Here is a 24,510-nt window from a genome sequence, read left to right as displayed (position 1 = left end):
GGGAAGGAGGAGGGGAAGAGAGAAAGGGATTACCAAGTGAGTACAGCGAAAGAACTAGAGAGGGAGCTGCAAACCAAGGAAAAAAAGCTTGACAGGCACCAAGGGGTAAGATAAAGATTCTCTTTGGTGAAATCAATAGTCTACCAATACCTTGACCTCAAACACTTGATCTCCAAGATGATAAGATGATAAACTACTGCTATTTGAAGCTGTCTAGTTTGCAAGCTGTTATCAGAAGCTCTATCATAGTCTTAAGGTGCAAAATAGTATGAACAGTCTCTTTCCCCCTGTGTGTATCTTTAGACCCATTTGATACTGCAATAGCTGAAATAATACATACTATAACCATGTCTCTTTATGGTTAACTGTCCATAGAACTAAGAATCTGACAGGGTACATATTTTCAAGTTTATTAGGTGACAAATACAGTTGAAGGAAATAAGCAAATACTCAATAAAGACAGGTTCAGCCTCATAGGCAAAAAAAAAAAAAAAAGTGTTTTCTTAACAAATTTAACACATTCCTATGTAGCCGCATCATTGCCAACATCCAGATATATTCTTGATGTTTATAAAAGACTTTCTACAATAATAAAAAATCATAATAAAGACAAAAACTTTGTACCTTCCAAAAACAAAGTGAAATACTTAGAGAACGGAGTTTTTCTCAACTCTTAACAGAAAACTAAGATTTTTATATAGGGTATATTTTCTACTATTTGAAACATTTCTAGCATTCATCCAGTCCTTTTTCATGATGAAGAGCATGCGTACATGTGCGCACATACACACAGGCACACACACACAGACATACACACAGAGCCATTCTTGGGCTGAGAGGTATCTGAAAAAACACTTTAGAAACATATCAAATGTCCAAAAGAAAATACAGTAGAAAAGTTACAATATAACTTATTAATATCCACAACTAGTTCTTGAGCTTCTAATTCTACAACTGGAGTATAGAGAGAAACAGATTCTGAGACTCACTGGACAGCCAGTTTAGTCAAAGCTGCAAGTTTATAGTTCACTGAGACACCCTGTTTCAAGTCAATAAGGTGACGAATGACAGAGAAAGACACTTCAAGGGCCTTTATAGGCTATGAATGCATGGGTACCCTTATGCTCACACGTATACAGTCCATATATGTAGACTATATAATCACAACATGTGGAAACACACGAAATAAATAAATACTGGAAAATTTGCAAAAGGTAATCTCTTTGTGCTTAGATTTAAATATGGAGACGTTTTAGTGGAGCGTGATAACTAGTGCCTATACCATAAAGCACTCCAGAGGTGAGAAAAGGCATAACAGTTAGGGACCCACCCGGGGATATCACAAAAGACCCGTCAAAAAGGCAACAAAGATGAAGGAGGGGGAAGAAAGAAGCCCTCGTCTTTTCACTGGCACATAAATAAATACAACTCGATTAAATAAATACAACTCGATTCATTGTTGTTGTTATTATTACATAAGAAATGTCCATAGCCAATATCACTATACAACAAGATATTTTTTTAAGTAACTCAGAAATATGTACCTTAAAACATTTAAGCTGTGTTTTCAGATTGGGGGACAGAGAAAGAAATTTAAAAAGAGAGAAACAGGGAAAAAAATGAAAGAAAGAAACCTCACTATCCCTCCCTCACTTTCTAAGTGCTTAAAGAGCATTCAATAACTCCAAAATCCTTTTTATATGCACACCTGGGAAGAATACCAAATCTGTAAATTTGCTCAGAGTTACACTGATGTGGTTTTGAACCAGATGTTTAAATGTTACAGTATGTATATTTTCTTCCTCTCTTCTAAGACAGAAGTAAAGTAAGAGGAATATTTGACTTCACTCCACAAGAGACCTATTTAATAGTTTGGCGGTTGTGTAAGTAAAGGTAGCCGGGCTAAGTCAATGTTGACGACATACAGAATGACATGATCCTAATGAGTTGGAAAATATTGGCTCTCGAGAGAATAGACCAGACGCTACTGAGCTGAGAAAGCTACTGTATTATTGAATTTCATTTTTATGAGGTAAAATTTATTATTCAACCATTACAGTATCCCATATGAAACCTTGCATAAAATACTTTTACAGTTACATTCTGGAAAGTAGATTTGTATTTTAACATTAAGACATCACTTAAAAGGAGGATTTGTGTATCAATTTGATGATTATTATTATACAACTTTTAAATCTGTCAATAATTTCCCCACAAATATCAGACCAGTAAAATTTAAAAGTCAACAAAATAATTAACAATCTGAATAGAGAGAAACTAGACGTTCTTGTTTTCCAAAGCAAACCAAATTTAAATATAACTTTGTATTTTATCTTCTGAAACAATGAAAAGAGTTAATAGTTCTGTTTTGGTGACTGTCAAAGATATTAACAGGGGCTGGAGAAATGGCTCAGAAATTAAGAGCACTGACTGACTGTTCTTCTAGAGGCCTTGAGTTGAATTTTCACAATCACATGGTGGCTCACAACCATCTGTAATGGGAGTCAAGGCCCTCTTCTGGTGTGTCTGAAGACAGTTACAGTGTACTCATATAAATAAAATAAAGAAATCTTTAAAAACTACATTGACAACAAGCCTACATAAAATAATGATCCCAATTAACAATACAAATTAAGCACAAACTTTAAAATTCTAATACATTGTTTATAATTTACATTTCAAATGAGCCTCAAGAATTGATTAGACTTTCATTGAATAATTTCTAGGATGTTACTAGATATTAATCTTTACCAATTACTTCAGTTCTCATACAACAGGAGAGTAATTTAGTAATAGAAAGATCTAAAGATCTTACTCTAAAAACTGACTTAGTCAATAACTATGATGTAATAATTCGGGGGGAAAAGAGCACTAAATCACTTTGAGTATGAAGTTTCCCATCTGTAGGTCTATAACTTGCCAGCAATATTACTGGTAAGAAGCCAACTGAATTACTATAGAAGAAATGTCATCCTAAAATAGGTGAGCCAACTCGGACTATTCGTGTAAAGTATATGGTATGCACTCCTCACATGATGCAGCTTACTAAAGGAAAATGCTTACAGATATAAAGTACGTGAACAGAGGAAAGAACAGGCGTTCTTATGCTCTCATCCCACTGCACTGTCATACCCATGTACACGTGGTTTGCAGCACCCCACTTTGGGCAGAACTAAGATAAGGTGAAGTGGAAGGTTCTTTGGAAAGTCAGTGGATGGTGTTTGCTAGCGCAAACACATGAAACAACATGTAGCTGACACAGACACAGGTGAAAAACTAAGGCAAACTGGAGAAGGAAGATTTAGCTGAAGCAGACACAGGAGAAAGGATGTTCTGCTAAAGCAAGCATGTTAGCAAAGGTTTCTCTGCTAACAACAGGCATTTATTGGTCCGCCTTATACTGCATAGTTGAGCTGCATTTGTAGGAACTACATAGAGAATAACACACCAAAAAATTTCTGGTGGTGTATTTGCAGTTTCTTGTTGCTTCTGCATGGTCAGACTGATTGACAGTGATATCAGCTGAGACACTCATGCTGAGGTAAGACCCATGGAGGACTTGTAATGTTTAGAGAGTATAAATAGGACTCAAGGGACCAACAGTGACGGAGGCTGAGCTTGGCCAGCTTATAGAGCTAGCTGTGCAATGCTTGTGGGTCTCAACTCTTCACTGACCTTTGCTTCCCTGAGAGAAACACAGCCTAGAACTTCTCCTGGTGTTCCTCCTGATCCCTCCCTCTGACTTGAGCCAAGGCTGAGGCCTGGCTGTCTCTGCTAGGTAGTGCCACTGCTGCTGATTCGTGTTTGCTATCCCAATTTGGACTGCTGGTATATTTCTGACATGTTTGTGAGTGGATTGAGCTGCAGCTGCTAACCTATTAACTGAACTGCTGATTTCCAGACAATACAGATGGGGGTTGCTCCAAAGAACTTTTCTAAACAGGTTCACTTCTCCCATATCCTTTCTTTCCCACTACCTCTGGTAGTGTTTTTATGTCTAAGAACTGTTGTGGTAAATTTCCAACCCAAATAAGACTGGTCAAAGAAAACATATCTCAATAATTATGAATATAAACTGCATGCCTAGATTGGGCAGATTTACCATTACACTACTCTATTCCCCAGCTATGAGACCCTCATAACTTGTGGTATTTTCAGGCCACATGCTTCTCCTCCATTGTCCTTCCACCTCTTTCTCCTCCATCATCTTCCTCTTCAGTCACCTTCTTCTCCCTCTCCTCCTCCAAACCTTTCTTCTCCACCTCCCCTTCTACTGCCCAATCACTGGCTCCAGCCTTTATTTTACAAATTAAGGTGGGCAGAAGGTTGACAAGAAGTCACCTGTGTACTGATTCACTCCTCCTCTGCAGCCTCTCCCAGGAAAGCAGAATTAGCATCAAAATACAAGGCCAGGGCTATCCACAACATTTCCCTCTTTCTGTCCAATTAAAAGACTCTTTTCTCTCACATATAAATTGAGCACAAGTATATTACCAATTGTAATTGTTAAAGTACAAGATAGACCTAACACCCAGTCCATTTTTTGTTAACTAAACAGAACCTCTGCCATCTCTCCTAACTAAAAGACTTAGTTCTGAACCTGGCTTATGTCCTGTCTTCAGAATGAATGCCATCTGAAAACCATCCTCTCAAAGTAAAGAACCTGGGTTGGCTGTGACACTATAAGTCTTCAACCCCATTAGAAATCCAGAATAACTGAATTAACTGAAGATAATGGAAGTACAAAGCATGGCTTCTAAAACTTAGCCAATTTATATAGACCACTGATTACCTAGACAGTCCCTTACTTCAAAACGTTGGAGCATCCAATCTTCAGCCTTCTGGCCCAGGATCATCTGACAGACCTAATGATGCAGAATTATTAAGGGCTGATTACTCTGTCTTGCCAGATATAATCAGTAGACTATTCTGCAAGTGTGTCCCTTTCCTGGACAGTATTTTGTCTGTAGATGAAAAGAGGCAATTCTTGCCTAGTGGCTGTCTCACCACAACTGGAGTAACTCAAAAGATGCTCAATTTCTTCTTAGAATCCAAGACAGGGAAACTGTCAAAAGCAGACAGGTCTCTAATCAAATGAACGTTTATACAGGAATGTTTGTAATGTCAATTCTGTGGATTTCTGACATTTTTGAAAACCAACTTTCTATGTAAAGCAATCTGGACTGTTAACTCCTTTCAGCTATTTCTAATTAAAATCTAGAAAAGAGGTCAAGATGATATGTATATTTTCCCTGCAAGTTGGGAGGAGCTAAGATGGGAGGAATAAGGAGAAGAAGAAGAGGAGTAAGGAGAGGGAGAGGGAGGAAGAGGAGGAACAGGGGGAGCAGAGATGAAGGTGCCATGGATGACCACACATGTACCGAGAGCAGTCCTGGGTAACAACTTATATCTAGGTTAGTTAATTGGGAAACACCTCCAATTCTGTGAGCATCTTTTTAATTGAGCATTATCAAACATATAAAACCTTTGATTAATCTTTAAGCATTAAAGTCTCATTTTCTCCTGGGTACCTCATGGATGGTGAGATGGTCTGGGCTCAGCCCAACCTTGTAGAGACAGCGTGGAAAATTGGCAGAGCCATCTCCCACACTGGCATCTGGTGAGTGGCAGGGCCGGTGTCTCTGGCTACCTGAGCTGCTGCAGCAGGGAGAACACGCCACCACCTCTCGTGGCCTCAGGCTTAAGCTAGTCGGGAACAGGGCAGTTCTGCAACACAAGCAGATCTGTGTGCTGTTTTAAAATATTAACACAACAAAGAAAAGTTTTGGGTTTTGTCTAAGAATAAAAACAGGGTTTAAAAGATCAATTAAGTCATCTCTCCTAAGTGTTAATACTTAAAAAGGAAAAATATTCATATTACCTGACTGTGCTAGCTAGTTTTCATACTAGAAAGGAAAGCAACACATTTAAGGACCATCAAGTTACAAATAGGTGTTCCATCCCAGGTTTGGCAGCTTGAAATCAAGGACATAAAAAGAGACACAATGAAGACTTTTTTTTTTTCCTCTAAATTCAAACAAAACATAACCAACCTCTTGAATTGAATTCTTCTCAGCAATGTCACTGTCTTCTATGGTAATCATTTTCTTGCAGTACCCTTTCAATTTAACATGACCTTATCATCCATCTACTCAACTAAACCACTGAACAAGTAGACTCCAAGTAGAACAGAAACCTCTAGATTTCCCCTTTAGCCACTTCCATAGAGAATATCCCTACACAGATGTTTCCTGGCAAGATTCTACATCTAGAACAAGAAAAGTGTCATCTCCACTGATAATATATTTAGAAATTATGTGTGTTAAAACACTATCAAAATTTTGAAGATGAGAGAAAAAAACCTCTCAGTTCAATGAAATAAAATAACAAAGAAATTAAAGCTGTGGCTCACTAGTAAAGCGCCTACTTTCTCTGTGAAGCCTTGCAATCTCGAGGGTCAGTGCTTTGTTAGGTTGGTTGTTTAGTTGGTTGTTTGGCTGTTTGTTTGTTTGTTTGGTTGGTTGGTTATTGAGTTTTGGTTTTTGTCTAAGAATGAGAACAGAGTTTAAAAGATTATTACACTCCAATTAAGTCATCTCTCCTCAGTGTTAATACTTAAAAACGAAAATATTAGTATGACCTGACTATGCTAGATAGTTTTCCCAAGCTAGAGTCATATGGGTAAAGAGCACCTCAAATGAGTGAGAAAACGACTCCATCAGACTTATTTTCTTGACTGATGAATGATATGGAAGGACTCAATTCACTGAGGGCAGCAGTTCTGGCTACTCTAAGAAAGCAAACTGGGCAAGCCAGTAAGTAAGCAGCACCCCTTCATGGCCTCAGCATCAGATCTTGCCTCCAGTTTTCTTCCATGTGTTCCTTAGATGATGGGCTACAAAGTTGTGTGATGAAATAAATCGTTTTGTCCCTAAGTTGCTTGTGCCATGGTGTTAAATCACAGCAATAAGAATCTTAACTGAGATTCTGACCAAGGTAAAACATTCACAAGAATTAACATAAACCTGCATCTTAATAAACTTTTGCTTCTAGTTGTCAACAGTTCAAAATGGATTCATCAACATAGCTTCAATAATCCCAAATTCACATACACTCTCATAAGGTCTCATAAATAAATCCATTGAAAAGTGGAAGCTCACACTATAGTTCAACACACCAAAATAATTAATCTCTTGCTTCTGTGATACATACAGTATTAACAAAATTTGGATTATCAGAGGAAAACTTGTTTTCTTCCTAGAGGTGTCTGAATTTTTAATGTTTGAAATAAAACATAGTGTTCCACATGTATGGTAACATTACTGTCAACAGTTAGGATAGACAGACTAAGACACAGACTGCTGCACATTCTGAGACCAAATGGAAAGCAAAAAGCCAGTATTACATTACATAGGCACGACTTAACACCTTCAGTTACTAAGATGAAAAAACTGGGTTAAATAAATAGGTATACATTTTAATTGTCAAAAAAAATCAGTAAAGTGATGAAATAATACATTATTATTATCTATTTCCTTTTAATAATATGATTTGTATCATCTCATAACAGCACTGATCTCTCATCATTAATTGTCTGAAATTCTCATAATCATAAAAACATGTATTTTTAGATATCAATTTGAAAAAAGACCAGCCTTTTGTTGAAAATGCTTAATTATAAGAATAGTTTATGCATATATATTTTAATATTATTGCCCCTAAAATTGATGATACTCCTGCTAGGTGAAGAGAAAAAACTGTTAAGTCTACTGATGCTCTGGCGTGGGCCAGGTTTCCAGCTAGTGGGGAGTAAACTGTTCAATCTGTTCCTGCTCCTGCTTCTACTATTGATGATGCCAGGAGAAGAAGAAATGATGGGGGCAGTAATCAGAAACTTATATTATTTATTCGTGGAAATGCTATGTCGAGGGCTCCAATCATTAGTGGTACAAGTCAATTTCCGAAGCCTCCGATTATTATTGATATTACTATGAAGAAAATTATGACGAACGCATGGGCTGTTACAATAACGTTATAGATTTGGTCATCTCCTAGGAGTGCGCCTGGTTGCCCCAATTCAGCTCAAATTAGGATGCTAAGTGCTGTTCCTACTACTATCCCTGCTCAGGCGCCAAATAGTAAGTATAATGTACCAATATCTTTGTGGTTGGTTGAGAATAATCAACGGTTACGAACATAGGTAATACGGCTGAGTAGGCATTAGACTGTACATCTAAGCACAGGGGTTAAGTCCCCTTTTTACCAAGCCTTAAGGTGATTTCATGTCGAATTGCAAATTCGAAGAGGTAGAGAATATACTCTAGTAAGGCTTCTCCCACCCCCTTTCTGATAGGCAGGAGAAGTAGATTGAAGCCAGGATTAGGGTGTTTAGCTGTTAACTAAAGTTTTGTAGGTTTGAGTCCTACCCATCTAGTTGAGGTCTTAGTTTAATTAAAGCAATTGATTTGCATTCAACAGATGTGAGATGTGATCTTACAGTCCTTATCAGAAGTTAAACTTGGTTGTTTTCTTAGGGCTTTGAAGGCTCTTGGACTAGTATATCCTAAACTTCTAAGATACTAGTTGGGGTGAGAGAGGTAGGGTTAGTGTGCTTAGGCCTGCTAGGATGGGTAAAATAGGGTTGCATTTGCTGTTTTCTTGATAAGGAAATATTTTAGAGTTGTTGTTCGTTGGAAATATAGTCAGGGAGGTGGAATAAATAAGACAGGTGTAAGAGACTAGGTTTAGTAGGGCTATTATGGCTATTGATGTTGCTATGACTGCAGTTGTTGTTTAGAAGTTCTGTGATGATGGCTCACTTTGGAGGAATCCTGTTAGTGGGGGGAGTCCACCTAAGGATAGAAGAAGGAGGGATGTAATTGTTAGTACTGTTGGGGTTTTGTTTCAGAGGAGTGAAATGGAGCTGATTGTTACTGAAGAGTTTATTATTAGTACCATAAATAGGGGAATTGTGAGTATAATGTAGATGATGAGATTGGTTAGCATGAGGTTTGGGTTGTAGGGGAGAATTGCTAGTATTCATCCTATATGGGCAATTGATGAGTATGCTATTTTTTGTGTTTGTGTTTGGTTTAATCCGCCTCATGCTCCCATAAAGATTGATGTAATTGCAAGTATTAAAATGATAGTTGGGTTTATTAGTTGATAGATTTGAAATATAATGGAAAGAGCGGCGATTTTTTTGTCATGTAAGAAGAATTAAGCCTGTGTGTAGTGGAATGCCTTGTGTCACTTCAGGAAGTCAGTAGTGAAATGGGGCTACCCCAAGCTTTATTGATATAGAAATTAATGTTATGTTGAGTAGTATGCTGTTTGTTTCTTGCTGGAGTGTTCATGTGCCTAGCTGTTTGTAGTTTAATACAATGGTAAATAAAAGGATTATTGAGGCGGTTGCTGTGTGATGAAGTATTTTGTTGCGGCTTCGGTTGATCGTGGGTTCTTTTTATTGATTAGTAGTGGGATAATGGCTAGAAGGCTTACTTCTAGGCCTACTCATATGAGTACTAGGTTGGAGCTGGCTATGGTAATCATGGGCCAATGAGGAAGGTGAAGTAGATAATGATAACGGTGATAGGGTCTATTAGTACGGGAAGGGTTTAAACCAACGTTTTCGGGGTATGGGCCCGATAGCTTAATTAGCTGACCTTACTGAGTTAGGATGAGGTGTGTAGGTAGCACGGACAATTTTGAATTCTTAGGGGTTGGTTCAATTCCTATCGTCCTAGAAATAAGAGGGTTTAAACCTCTATGATTTACTCTATCAAAGTAACTCTTTTATCAGACATATTTCTATAGGTAGGGAGGGATGCTTGCTATGAAGATAGGAAGAGAAATGTGCCGTGTGCAGAATGCTAGTGTTAATGGTAAAAAAATTTTTCATAGAAGGTGTATGAGTTGGTCGTAGCAGAATCGTGGATATGATGCTCGAATTCATAAAAATACGGTTAAGAGGGCTAGTGTTTCTGTTATAAAGTTGATTGAGTCGAGTTCAGGTGAGTTTATGTTATGTAGTGGGCCGAAGAAGATGATAGTTGTTAAGGCATTTATCAGGATAATGAATATTGGTATATTCGGCTATAAAGAATAGTGCAAATGGGTCGGCGGCATATTCAACGTTGAATCCAGACACTAACTCTGATTCCCCTTCTGTTAGGTCGAATGGGGCTCGGTTTGTTTCTGCTAGGGTTGAGATGAATCATATTATGGCTATAGGTCAGGTTGGGATAATTAGCCATATTTGTTCTTGGGTGGTAATGAGTATTTGTAGGGAGAATGAGCCGCTTATTAGTAAGACTGATAGGAGGATAATAGCTATTGTTACTTCGTAGGAGATTGTTTGGGCTACTGCTCGTAGAGCGCCAAATAGGGAGTATTTTGAGTTGGAGGCTCACCCAGATCATAAAATAGAGTATACTGAGAGGCTTGATGTTGCTAGAATAAATAAAACTCCTAGGTTTAGGTTAATTAGTGGATGGGGTATTGGTAATGGGGTTCATAGGCTGAGGGCTAGGGAGAGGGATAGGGTTGGTGCAATGATAAATAATGATACGGAAGTGGTAAGGGGGCGTATCGGTTCTTTTATAAATAGTTTTATAGCATCTGCAAATGGTTGTAGAATTCCATATGGACCTACAATGTTAGGGCCTTTTCATAGTTGTATATAGCCTAGGATTTTATGTCCTACTAAGGTTAGAAAAGCTATAGCAATTAAGATGGAGGCTAGGAGGGTTAAAATATTAATAAAATACATTATTAGGAAGAGCATTTGAACCCCTGGGAACAAGGTTTTAAGTCTTACGCAGTTACCTGGCTTTGCCACCCTAATATCTTGTCTATATGGGTTGTTTTACACATCTACTGTATTGAGATTTGGTTCATAAATTAGGTTAAGAGTGCTCATTTGTGAGGGGGCTCTATTTCTCTTGTCCTTTCGTACTGGGAGGAATTGTAAATAGACAGAAACCGACCTGGATTACTCCAGTCTGAACTCAGATCACGTAGGACTTTAATCGTTGAACAAACGAACCGTTAATAGTTTCTGCACCATTGGGATGTCCTGATCCAACATCGAGGTCGTAAACCCTAATTGTCGATATGGACTCTTCAATAGGATTGCGCTGTTATCCCTAGGGTAACTTGGTCCGTTGATCAAAATATTTTGGGTCAATGAGATCTAGTAGGTTGCTTTGACTTGTCTGTGCTAGAATCATTCAGAGTTTTTTTTTGTTCTCCGAGGTCACCCCAACCAAAATTATTAGCTTATATTTTTATTTTTGTTCCATTAGGGCTTGAGGGTTATAACTAAGCTAGTTAATTAAAGCTCCATAGGGTCTTCTCGTCTTATTGTTTTATTCCAGCCTCTTCACTGGAAGGTCAACTTCACTGATTAACAATAAGAGACAGTTGGATCCTCGTTTAGCAGTTCATACTAGTCCCTAATTAGGGAACAAATGATTATGCTACCTTTGCACGGTCAGGATACTGCAGCCGTTTAACTTCAGTCACTGGGCAGGCAATGCCTCTAATACTTGTAATGCTAGAGGTGATGTTTTTGGTAGACAGGCGGGATTCATGCTTGCCGAGTTCCTTTTATTCTTTTTAATCTTTCCTTAAAGCACTCCTGTGTTGGGCTAACGGTTGAAGTTTAGATAGTTTAGTTGTAGATTTTTATCTAGTACCCTGTAACTAACAATGGTATCTGAGTTGTTATAAGCTTGTGCTTGGAGAATAGACTTCTTGTTACTCATATTAACAGTGTTTCATCTATAATGTCATAGATTAACCCAATTTAAATATAGGAAATTATTATTAATGTTCGGATTTATTTTTTTTTATGTTGAGCTTGAACGCTTTCTTCGTTGATGGCTGCTTTTAGGCCTACAATGGTTAAGTAAGTGTATATATTTATTCACTATTAAAGGTTTTTTTCTGTTCCTAAAGAGCTGTCCCTCTTTTGGCTATAATTTAAGTTTACATGTAGATTTATGTTCTTGTGGTAAGCTTAAAGTTGAACTAAAATTCATTTTTGGGTAACCAGCTATCACCAAGCTCAATAGGCTTTTCACTTCTACCTGAAAATCATTCCACTATTTTGCTACATAGACGGGTTAACTCATAAAATTGTTTTCAGGTAGCTCGTTTGGTTTTGGGGTCTCTAGCTCTAAGTGATTGTGAACACTGTCCATTTTCCAAAGGGGCATAAAAATCAACACTGCATTTTCTATGTGAGAAATTATAGAATTCCAAAAGCAGTGCATTAGTTACTATGAAAAAACTGCTTTTATTTTCTTTCCTTTGAAGATACTAAATTTTCTCCTCCTTCTTGTCCAGACATGATCTTAGTTGACATCCTCTTAGTTTCTAACACTGAAATACTAAAGAAGCAACGGTATAAAATTATGCCCATATTCGTACCTAAAAACAGAGCATTAACTTTATTTAGCAATAATGTGTTCCTTTTGCATGTAAAAAGAGCAAACCTAACATTTTGCTTATTAAATTACATATGTTCTATTGAATTCTATCCTATCTTTTTCAAACTCTTAGTTGTAGTCAGTAAAGTTGACTTTTTATAAATTACAACTTACAGTTCATCAATTAGTAAAACTGTAACTTGACAGTAAATGAACTCTCCAAAAACTATGAAAACCCAGTTTCCTCCAGCAGGACAGGACTCTCAGGTGGCCATGCATGTACCCAATATGAACAAACTTCACATGCACGCATATACCCCACATGCACAGCTTACTCCACACGTACATCTTATCCCACATGCACATGTCTTATTTCCCAGTAGAACTGAACAATAAGCACACAGAAAATGAAGAAGAAAAAGGAGAGGAAAAATGAGTCTAAAATAACTTAATTCAAACTGTCTGTCCTAACAGTTAACTGTCCTAAGCAGTATAGGACCAGGAATGTGTCTATGTTATTTACAAAGTTTGGAAGAATAAAAGGTCTAAAATAAATGATGACCAAGAAGCACAGACAGAAAAAAAAATTAAGAATCATATCATTTCTAAATAATACTAAAAAAACACTGTAAAGATGTACTGGAAGATATAAGAAAAATTAGAGAAAAAGTCAACATCTGTCATGGTTTGAATATGTTTGGCCCAGGGAGGGGCACCATCTGGAGGTGTGGCCTTGTGGTAGGTGTGTCACAGTACATGTGGGCTTTAAGATCCTTATCTCAGCTGCCTGGAAGAAAGTATTCTACTAGCAGCCTTCAGATGAAGATGTAGAACTCTCAGCTGCTCCTACACCTTGCCTGCCTGGATGCTGCCATGCTCCCACCTTGATGATACTGGACTGAACCGCTGAGCCTGTAAGCCAGCCCCAATTAAATGTTGTCCTTATAAGAGTTGCCATTGACATAGTGTCTGTTCACAGCAGTAAAACCCTAACATGTGAAAAATGAAATGAACTCAAAATGTCTGAAAGACTTAAGGGAATTGTAATCAAAATTTTACATAAGACTTTATTTACATAATTTAAAACAAAAAGATAGTATACATTTTTAAAATCAAATGACTCAGAGTTTTTCAATGGAATATATATATAAATAACAAATACAGTCATAAAAATATTCTCAACAGCATTTTCCATGGAAAAGAAAATCAAAAGCTCAAAATTACCACTTTCTATCCACATCAATGGCTGGCAGTATAAAAATAAGGCAAAGAAGTGGAGAGCTGGGCACAGCATCACACTGCAAATAAGACTACAGAAGAGTACAGATACTGGGAAAGTGTGGCAGCTCCTCCAAAGATTAAATACAAAGGGACGACATGACCTAGCAATTCTACTCTTAAAGACAGAGAGTATTTGGAGAAATGACAGCATGTATTCACACAAACTATAGGAGTAGTCATAACAACATTTCATAACAGTCAACATGATTAACAATCAATATCCACCAAACGATAAACAAAATGTGAAGTACACACACAGTGCCACCCTATTCTACAAAAAAGGCTCCATGCTTGAGTGTGTTCCATAAATTTTCACACTCTGGAAGGGTCTCCAGAACAATGTTAAAGTGATGAAACCATTAAGAAATGGAGATTGTGAGCTAATGAATAGCTTAGGGGTTGAGAGCACTGGCTGTTCCTGCAGAGCACCCATGTTCAGTTTCAAGCACCCATCTGGCAGCTCACAACTGCCTGTAACTCTAGCTCCAGGGGATCACACACCCTTCTGTTGACACCTCAGGTATAGGCACACATATAGTATACTTAAATACATTCAGGCAAAACACTTATATGCATAAAATAAAAAGAAATAGAGATCAGAGTGTAACTAGCTCACAGGAGAGGACTGCTGTTGACTTCAGGAGGAGCTGGCTCTGACAAGGGCAAAGCATGCTTGCTCCCTGCCATAGCCATGCTCCCTTCTACTTCTACAGCCTGTGACACCCACAGAACATGCACTCCATATTGAAACCTCCAGCCAAATTTGTGAACAAAATTCATCTCTTTAAACTCTAATGAACCTGAATTAGGTATTTTGTTATAGCAATACATAATGGAATCAGAAATGATACATTCTATACTACAAGTACTTTGAAAATGTTATGCTAAGAACTTAAGTCACATACAAATATATGTTTATAAGGTTCTATTTATGTGAATTGTGTTGGGAATTGGTTCTAATGCTTTGTCTTAGTTTGGCTCTAAAAAGCCACGCTCATAGACCTGAGGGTCCCTGCCCACAGCTGGCTTCGACTGATAATAAAGAATTGCATACAGGCAATGGCTGGCCAGGGAAATGGGGTGGGACTTGATGGGGAAGCAGACAGACGCGACTTAAAGCCCCAATGACATGTAAGAATCCAGGAAAGTGGTCCTAGGGGCCACTTCCCCAATTGGGTCTGGAGTAGCAGAAATGAAATATAGAATTTTAAAGATGTTAACTCTCAATACTAGAGGGGAGTATTGGCTAGCCCAGTCACTGAGCTAGCCAAGGCATATTAAAATTAGCTAGCATGTGTGTGTGTATATGTGTCTGTGTGTCTGTCTGTGTATCTATCTTTCATTCATGAATCCAGAGAGGTCGTGATAGGTACAGAGGCAGGTACAGTGCTTGAGAGATCTCTTGGGAGCCAAAGTGGCTTAACTCACTCACCCTAAAGAACTGTCAAGTATTAGATTAATTACATTAATCTTGGATTATGGCTAAAAGGGTTGGAAGGTTAGTTAAATACCACCCTCACACGCACACACGCACGCACGCACGCACGCTGTTCTTTTGGGTAATGTTTTAAAGTTTATTATACTTATGAACACAATGTTAGGAATATATTAAAACATACTGAGAAGGTTATTTGCATGGTAAAAGAAATCTGAGCAAAAGGAATGTCAGAGAGGAAGGAAATAAAGGAAAAGCCTTACAGACATAATGAGGAGTAAGCAAACATAAACAAAAATATATTAAATGATTAAATTTTGACAAGAACAAGTCAATGATAAACAGCTTCATATTAAGCTCAAGGAGAAGGACTTGAATGGAAATAGTGATCAAAGAAGAGGGGAGAATTGTACAAAATAATGGACAATAAAATCAGAACAAAGTTCAGAAACGAGAGACAAGTTTATGTTTCATTAGTAACTCTTAGTGGAGGATATGAACATCTCAGGAAACAGGAAAATAGGCTACAGGGAAATGAAGGTGGTGGCAAGTGGCATACAGCCAACTGCAGGATGGGAAAATATCCTTCTCCACAGATTACATTAACTTAAGTATAACATGTTTTATTACTGTAGTAATTTAAAACTGCTTTAAAGCAAAAGATCCCATGTATCAACAAACAGTATTAAGTAAAGTTTAACAAAACCTTGTGTATTGACAGTACTCATATACAAGAGCATACAATGCTAAAAACTTAATGCCTAAAATGCATATATACTTTCAGGAACTTCAGCAAGAAAATTTGGTGCACAATTTCATAAATACTATATTAGCACTGAAATACATACAAGTGGATTAGTCTGATGAGAAATAACAAAAAACTATCCACTTGGAAAATTAGCTTTAAAAATATTTTTTAGATAAGTTTTCCTCCATCTATTTTAAGTGTTTTAAATTATTTATTTCATTTTCTCAAGCCCTTAGAAAAGAAGTAACATTTTCTAACAATACAATTTTCCCAATTCCCCAATCTCTAAAATATTAGTTCCACTAAACTAAAATCTTACAATACACCACGTTACAAAACACCAACCTGCTGCCATTTGTCCAAGACTTTTCTTTAATGCTTAAGAATACTAAGGATAATTTTCAGAATTTTTTTATGTTACAGTTCATTTTATAAATTCATGTAGAGAAAGAAAAAATAAATTTGCTTAGAAAAGAAGAGGGATTACAAAAGAAAATCAAGACTTCCAGTTTACTAACAATTTTAGGCTATTTTAGCCAGTTCAAAAAAAAACTAGAAATTTTGGGGCTGGTGAGATGGCTCAGTGGTTAAGAGCACTGACTGCTCTTCCAGAGGTCATGAGTTCAAATCCCAGCAACCACATGGTGGCTCACAACCATCTGCAATGAGATCTGATGCCCTCTTGTGAGGTGTCTGAAGACAGCTACAGTGTACCTATAATAAATAAATAAATAAATAAAGTTTTAAAAAGAAAAAAAAACTAGAAATTTTAATTTTTCATGAATACTGTAGGCAGTAAGATAAACAGTCAAGCAAATAAGACCACCAGAGAGAGTATCACTTGTGAAAAACAAATGTGGTACTTTCAGGATTATTTCTATAATACACTACGTCTATGAATGGCCTCAACCAACCTCAGAACTCAGAGGAGCCCAACAACTGATTATTCAATACCAAATGGTCAGGCCTGAAAACACACATACAAGCAATATTATACAGACTGAACAGGTTAAGAATATGTGTGTGTATGCATATATACGCACACAGAGAGAGATGACTAGAACAATTAATGAAAAAATTGAAGAAAACAAGGAGGGGTTTAATGGGAGAGTTTGGAGTGAAAAAAGAGAAGAGAGAAATGATGTAATTATAGCATAATCTCAAAAGTAAAAGAAATAATAAATTTCTTAAAGGCTTTGGAATGGAATCAGTGAGCATGCAAACTCAGCTACAGCTTGCATGTAATTTCAGTGTGTTCTACAAGGATTGAAGTACTAGAGTTTAATCCTCTCTGTGAGATACTGACAGGGCAGAAACTTTGTTTGTTTGTTTGTTCTTCATAACAGGATTTCTCTGTACAACACTAGCTGGCCTGGAACTTACACTGAAAGCTAAGCTGGCCTCCTACTCAGAAATCCACCTGCCTCTACCTCCTGAGCACTGGGATTAAGCTGGGATTACCACTGCCTGGCAAGAAAGTAAAAAACTTCCTTAATCAGGCTATGAAGTTTAAATGCAAGCCTTTTATGAGGTGAATGCCAATCCCATCAAAGTAGTGCTTCCATAACTCAGTGTCAGTGGCCACAAAAGAAGAGAGAGGCTTGGCGTGGCTGCATACATGTAATCCCAACACTCAGGAGGTGACAGAAGCAGGATTCGAAGTGTGAGGACAAAGACAACAACAAACGTCTTCCCTTTTCTATTGCCATGTGATGGCATCCACTTGGTGAATGACAGCCCCCACCCCCACTCCTCTTCAGAGAAATCTAACCAGAAATTACTCTATACTAGACAGCCTCTGAAATTTTCTCTAAAATGTGTTATATTTAGGCCAACAGAGCAAATACTGACCAATACAAAAACACTAAAATAAATTCATGATCATTATTGTATCATAACTGAATAATATAAATAAATAGCAAAAGAAACCGGAAAAAAAAAAAAAAACTCATGGAACTGGAAGTATTGACTTTGGAATGACAAGAATGTCACTGTAAAGATCACAGAAGAATCAAAAAAATCGAACAATCAGATGGAAATACAACTTAAACAGCAAAGGTGGTTCACGTCTTTTATGGATGTGAATGATTATGCTTACATCAGAAAGAGCACAACTAATTAGCACAGCCATGGAACTAAAGTCTTAAAAATACAAAAACTCACAGAGAAACCCTGTCTCAAAAAATCAAACCAAAACAAAACAAAACAAAAACAGCCCAGAACATCAAAATAAGTAATAAATGGCAAAAAAAAAAAAAGGCTAAAAGAGAGTTAAAAAATAATAAGGAAGACTGACAAACTCTTAGCCAAACTAACAAGATGGAACAGAGAAGACAAATATTAGAGAAGAAAGGGAGTACATTACCACAGATACGAATGGAATGTAAAGATCATTAAAGAATATTTTGAAAACTAATATTTCAATAAACCAGAAAAACTAAAAGGAAAGGATAAATCTCTAAGTACATATGAGCTACCACACTTAACAGACACCAGTACACTGATGTGCAGTGCAAAGCATTCTTCACAGTTGCCGGTTTAAGGAGTCAGTCTAGATGACCTGAAAATGAGGAGTGGTTTGAGAAAATGTGGTATAAATATTAGTCAAGTAAACATCTACAATCACAGGAATATTCCTTAAGTTGAGCACATTAGACACAGGGAATTGAGTATTGGTCATCCTTACAACACGTTTTCCTTACGAGGAAAAGTGTGTTCTTACCTGTCGTTTGGAAGACTTCAGTCATCAAAGCTTCATTTACTGTTGAAGAGCTGACATTTCCAATATGAGACCAACTCTGATATATTGCTTGCAACAAAAGTGTCTGTGCTCTTGTAGCTTGAATTGTGAGATTTGGGAGCTCAAAAATACCCTCAGCTTCAACAGTCTGAGATCTTTTGGCCCTATACATGAAAATAAAAAGAAAAATAATAAAAATAAGTAAGTAAATAGTGTTTATATACAACATACTAGAGGAATTGTACTGCAAGCGGGGGGAAAGATACATGGTTTGTATGTCTGGTATACATGTGCATACACACTCATGTATATGTTCATATATATGCATACATGTGTACATGTGTGTGGATAGTGAAGATGGGAGCCAATAACAGGTGTCTTCCTCAATCAGTCTATATCTTCTTTCCTGAGACAGGCCCACTTCCTGAGCCTGAAAGTCACCAATTTAGTTAGACTGGCAGTACCAAGGATCCTCCTATCTTACCTCATCCCCATCCTACTCCATCAGGGAAGCTGGTACCACACAGATTCATCACCATATCCAAAACTCAGACCCTCACGCACAGAAAGCACTTGACTAACTGAAGCATCTCCCCATACTCCTGAATATTTTTTTTGAAATTTTGAAAATGTTCTGAAATTCAAAAGGGATTATAATTGTGACTTTATAAAAATATTTTAAAGCACTGAATTATATAAATTATTAAAATGCTAAATTTTGCTTTAAAGAAAAGAATCCCTTATAGCATCATAGCAACACGGCTCCAAGTGACCACTGCCCTCCCTAAGCAACACAACTCACAACAGCAATGGGAAGACAGTCACTACACTGGTCTACCTCTACTGGCATGCCAGATAATGAAATAGACAACAACACAGTAAGACAGACACCACAAGTCCCTCATAACGTTCCCACATTCATTAGCATCAAAGAATTCTCCCTAAATTTACCCTTCAATCTACAATCCTGATCAAGCACTGAAGGGAATACACTAGGAGATGAATGTACATTGCACAAAGCATTCTTTACACCAAATAAGTCAAACTGCAGTGGTCAGAACAACAGGAGAATAAGCAAATAAGACAGAATTCACAAAAAAAGTATTTAATTCCAATGTACATCATTTTATAAATCCCTTTTCCCCTTTCCTGACAGTTTCAAAATGGACAACTGATTCTCTCTACTACTTTCTCAAATTTCCATTTGTATTCCTGAAAAAATAAAAAAAAATTCTACAACTTCTCCCACTAATAAGAATACAAACTGCTGGGACATCTACATGAATCTCTGTCAGGGACCTAGACGCCACACTTTCATCCTGACACAGCACTGGGCACTGAAGTACAGCAAGAGCCATGATCCTAAAAGAACCTCATTGCTGGAAGCTGAAATTACAGAGGGATTCACTGTACAAGTGAGACTTTTCTTTTATCTCAGAATAAACTTAGCTACTTTATACACTAAATTTCAAACCATTATATGTTGTTAAAAAAAAAAAAAAGTTCCCAATGGATTACATTGGTATAAATTAAAACACAGATATATTTTCAAAGATTTATTGTGCATTTAAGAATTTCGAGAAGTCACAGAATAATTCTCTTCTTCACATTTATTATCAAAGAAAATATATTTTGCATATTATTATTCAATAGTAAACAAGATAAGTTTGCCATATATACATGGCACTTTGAAAGTTTTCTTTTTCAGTTATACCAATCACGAAAGTATAGTTTGTTACACCTCTTTTAAATAATATTTTAACTAAATTAAACAAACTTAAAATGATTTGGTAACACAGAGTAGCTGATACAACGTTCCAACTATTGTTGATGTAACAGTATCAATAGAGAAGGCTTTTCTTTCTTTTGTCAAAATTTAAATTATATTACACCAGTTAGCAAGCTAGCTAAGTAATAAATGCCATGTTTCTATTATGCATTTCATCGAGTCTTAATGTTATGCTATCTTAGCTTCAGAAAAATTTTAAAGATCAATAGATTTTACAACTTAAAGCTACTTGGGGGACTCATTAAAATGTCAGTGAAAATACACAATAAAAGTGTGACTTTTCCTTGTGATTTATACTGCTGCATATTTATTTAAAACAAATAAGCTCAATATAAAATAGTAGTAAAATATCTAAAAACTTCTAGACTTGCCTTAAAATATCACCAAGTTGCATTTTAACAGTTATGTTGGTCATTAATTTAGCAAATGTCTTGTGCTCATATTTGGAAATCTTGATCTGAATATATGTTCATTTTATGGAATAGGTTTAGAAACTATCAACCCAAACATTAATCTCTAGGGAAAAATAAATCCTAGTGTAACTAGTGAGATAAACAACTCATTAAAATTCAACTTGGAGAAACTCCAGGATAAACTGAAGGAAGTAGAAACAAGTAGCATGGTAGCAAATACTTTAAATAAATATACCCTAATTGCAAGTAATTTAAAAGAATATGATTCACCATTTCCTGGCAAATCACAGTACAGAGGCAATGAAATTTCTCTGCCAATATAAAATTTCTAAGTTTTTAAATTCTTGTTTTCAATATATAAAAAGCCAATTCAGAAGTATAGATCTTACTACTAGACGCAAAGGAAGAAAACAATCTACTCAACTTCCTACAGATACCATAAAATACCTGCCATTAGCACACCTTAGAAACAGTCACCCATTCGCTTTAAGACACACTTTATAGCAATTAAAAAAATACTTTGGCAACAGCTGGATCTAAAGACTCACATAGAGTTCCCAAATGCAAAGCTTGACAATTTAGAGCAGTTCCCAAAATGTATTTTTGTTATTGCTCATATTCTGTACAATAAAATAAGATTAGGTCATTTTTTCCAAAATAGAGCTGATGCAAAATCTTACTAACTTATGAGACCAGTTAAAATATGGAAAACTGTGGGGATATATGTATATATATATAACATAACACTTTATACAAAAGTAAAGCCTTTTAAGCACTTTTTAAGAATTAAATGATAGGTTAGGTAAAAATATATACTCTCTACTCCCAATCCACTTCCCTTAACCATTTTCCAAAATGAACATACATGCAAATCTCATGTACCAATCCTGTGCATTACAATGGTAACTGTAAGTATGGAGTAAGAGGAACCTGTGCCAACCCACTTCCTCTGACTAAACTACACTGGAGTTAAAACGTATACTGTCCTCAGCTGCTCTTGTCAATGTTGCATGGTGCTGCACTACAAATCAAAGTTCCTGGGCAGTGCATCTGAGCATTCTGTGCTAGCTAAGCTACCACTGCTGCTAAGAACACTATAGCCATTACATCATGGCATATTAAGAAATAAAACACTGTATCAGCCAGATGTGCTCTGGCCTGGCCTACATAGTGAGTTCCAGGCCAGGACTATAGAGATAAACACTTATTTAAAAAAAAAAAAAAAAAAAAAGGAAAGAAGACACAAGACTTTATTCCTGGAGAGGAAATAACTCAGGGCAGAAAGGTACAAATGGAGCACAGAACAAAGAAATGAGGAAGTCTGATAGAGGGAAGAAAAAAATTAACTAACTCAAAGGATTTCGAAACCTGTCATTAAGAAAACTGTTATTTTTACAATATATGCTAAGAAAAATATTTTAAAAACTATTACACTGTATACTTTTAAAGATTCATAATAGACTTTATAATAGGATAATCTTAATGTAGACAAACATCACTATAAACTGTATAAGTTGTCTAAGCAAATAAAAATAGAAATCCAATATTTGTAAGATGTTAGTATTATGAGATGTTAGTAATGTATAAGTGGGAAAGTATAACACAGATATCTTCTTGTCATAAAATGTGGACAAAACAAGAGCTTTCTCTTGTAAGATATTTATAACTATCGTTATAAACTGAATTTTTAAAGTCCAAATGTTCATTTACTGATGAATGTAGAAACAAAATATGGTCTATCCACATAGCACAATGCTGTTTAAAAATACAACAATTAGGTACTATTATGTCACATGGTTAAGCTTGGTACAAAGACCACAGCCTGCAGAGTCCAAAGGTAGATGGGAAAGATATTTCTATAGATCTAGGAAGTAAACCTACAATTCTCTTAAAGCTAAAATGAAAATAAGCTTTAAGGGTAGCACACCGCATCACCTGGGTTTGATGAGATTCTACTGAAAATTTATCAGCTTGGAAAATAAAGTAAAATTCATCCAATTCTATATGTGAAATAACTACCTTATATTTGGGGATTTGCAATTTTAGTCAGTCCTACTAGTGACTACAATTACACTCACTAAGTTTAATAGTTTAAATTCCAGAACTGAGTGACAGGCTTTTCAGATCTTGTTACAGTTGCTACTTTCACAGACATGAAGAGAATGTCTTTTCCTGCCAGTGCCCTTTCTTCAACTTCAAATGTACATAGTCTTTTGTCATGGGAACACTATGGATACTGGCATTTAAAACTCATCAAAATTAATAATTGTATCAGAAGTTTTCCTTTTCCAAAAAGGCAGAAGTCCAGAGTCAGCTGGTTGTGTTATTTTGTTCATTTGAATGTAAATCTTTGTTCAATCCACCAACTTTGAAATTTATATTTAGAATTTAACCATTTTTTTTAACATGATTGGTTTCCTCCTAAAGGCTCTAAAACCCAACTATAACTTATTTGCAGTTAATGTTTACTAAAACAAGCTGGAAAGGAAATTTGTTAAATAAATATTCTAAAAATTGAAGCAAAAGGAAAAAAAGGAGGTATATGTGCTCAAATTCTTGTTAAAAGGGGATAAGCTAGGGTTAGAAAGATGGTTCAGCTGTTAAGATCACTGAGTGAGAAACTGGACCCCCAGACAGAGTTATTAAATTAACAGGCTCGCAAGACAAGGACAGGTAAGATTCTGCACAGAGCCTTACCAACCTAAGACATAAGGGCATCACTTTTCACAATGCATATTCTATGACAGGTAAGTAAGGCATTCCCGTCTGAACAACTTAAGACAGGCTCTGTCTTGTTTAAAAATAAAAAAGGGGGAGAGGCGGAGAGCTTTTGGGACTGCCTGGAAGGAATCTGACTTTGGCCAAAGAAAAGGAAATGGACTACTTGGAAGCAATATGACATTGGCCAAGGACAAGGAAGTAGACTTCAGGCAGGAATCTGACATCAGGATAGAACAAAGAAGTAATCTCAAGCAGGGACCTAACTATTAGGCTAGAACAAAGAAGTAACTTCAGACAGAAATCTAAATTTTAGGCTAGAACAAGGAAGTAGGCTTCAGACATGAAAATGACCTTGGGCTAGGACAGGAAAGTAGGCTCAGATACTTTGGACATCCTGATAAGTCCTTAGAAACAATGATCACTGGAGTGTTCATGTAATTGGGTTTAAAGCCTTGCTTTTTCTTTGACTATTTGTGTTTATTGTATTGCTTGTTCCTTGACTATTTGCATCTATTGTATTGCTAGACTCTCAACCTAGAACTGACCTTAATACATGTATGTAATCAAAATGGTATAAAAGCATAAAGGAGGAGGGGGGATGGGATGGGAGTTCTAGGGAGGGGAAATGGGGAAAGGGGATGATATCTGTACTGTAAATAAATAAAATACCCAATAAAAAAATCTAATAGCAGAATCTCAAAAAAAGAAAAAAGAAAAAGTCACTAAAAATAATAAAAATAAAAGATCACTGAGTGTGGTAACTCAGACCCAAAAGGACATGTATAGTAACTACTCACTAATAAATAGATATTAGCCAAAAAAGGCACAGAATACCCAGGATACAATCCACAGAACTCAAGAAGGTTAAAAAGCTGAAGGACACACATGTGGATGCCTCAATCCCACTTGGGAGAGAGAAGAAAGCAATCATGGTATATAGGGGGAGGAA

The 24,510-nt window shown here is 36.5% G+C and overlaps 1 protein-coding gene across 1 annotated transcript in view; it reads right to left on the bottom strand.

Moving 5' to 3' along the window:
- Positions 1 to 24,510, bottom strand: part of Vps13b (vacuolar protein sorting 13 homolog B) — a 585,584-nt gene that overhangs the window by 459,275 nt on the left and 101,799 nt on the right. The window contains exon 16 of the mRNA XM_028767027.1: positions 18,621 to 18,802. Within this exon, the coding sequence (XP_028622860.1) occupies positions 18,621 to 18,802 (182 nt within the window). The remainder of the gene's footprint in view (positions 1 to 18,620; positions 18,803 to 24,510) is intronic.

Source organism: Grammomys surdaster, unplaced genomic scaffold (genome assembly GCF_004785775.1).
Source record: "Grammomys surdaster isolate TR1022 unplaced genomic scaffold, NIH_TR_1.0 63, whole genome shotgun sequence".
In the NCBI taxonomy this organism is placed as follows: Eukaryota; Metazoa; Chordata; class Mammalia; order Rodentia; family Muridae; genus Grammomys; species Grammomys surdaster.
Note: the sequence above shows the minus strand (reverse complement) of the source record. Positions and strands in the feature narration are given on the sequence as shown.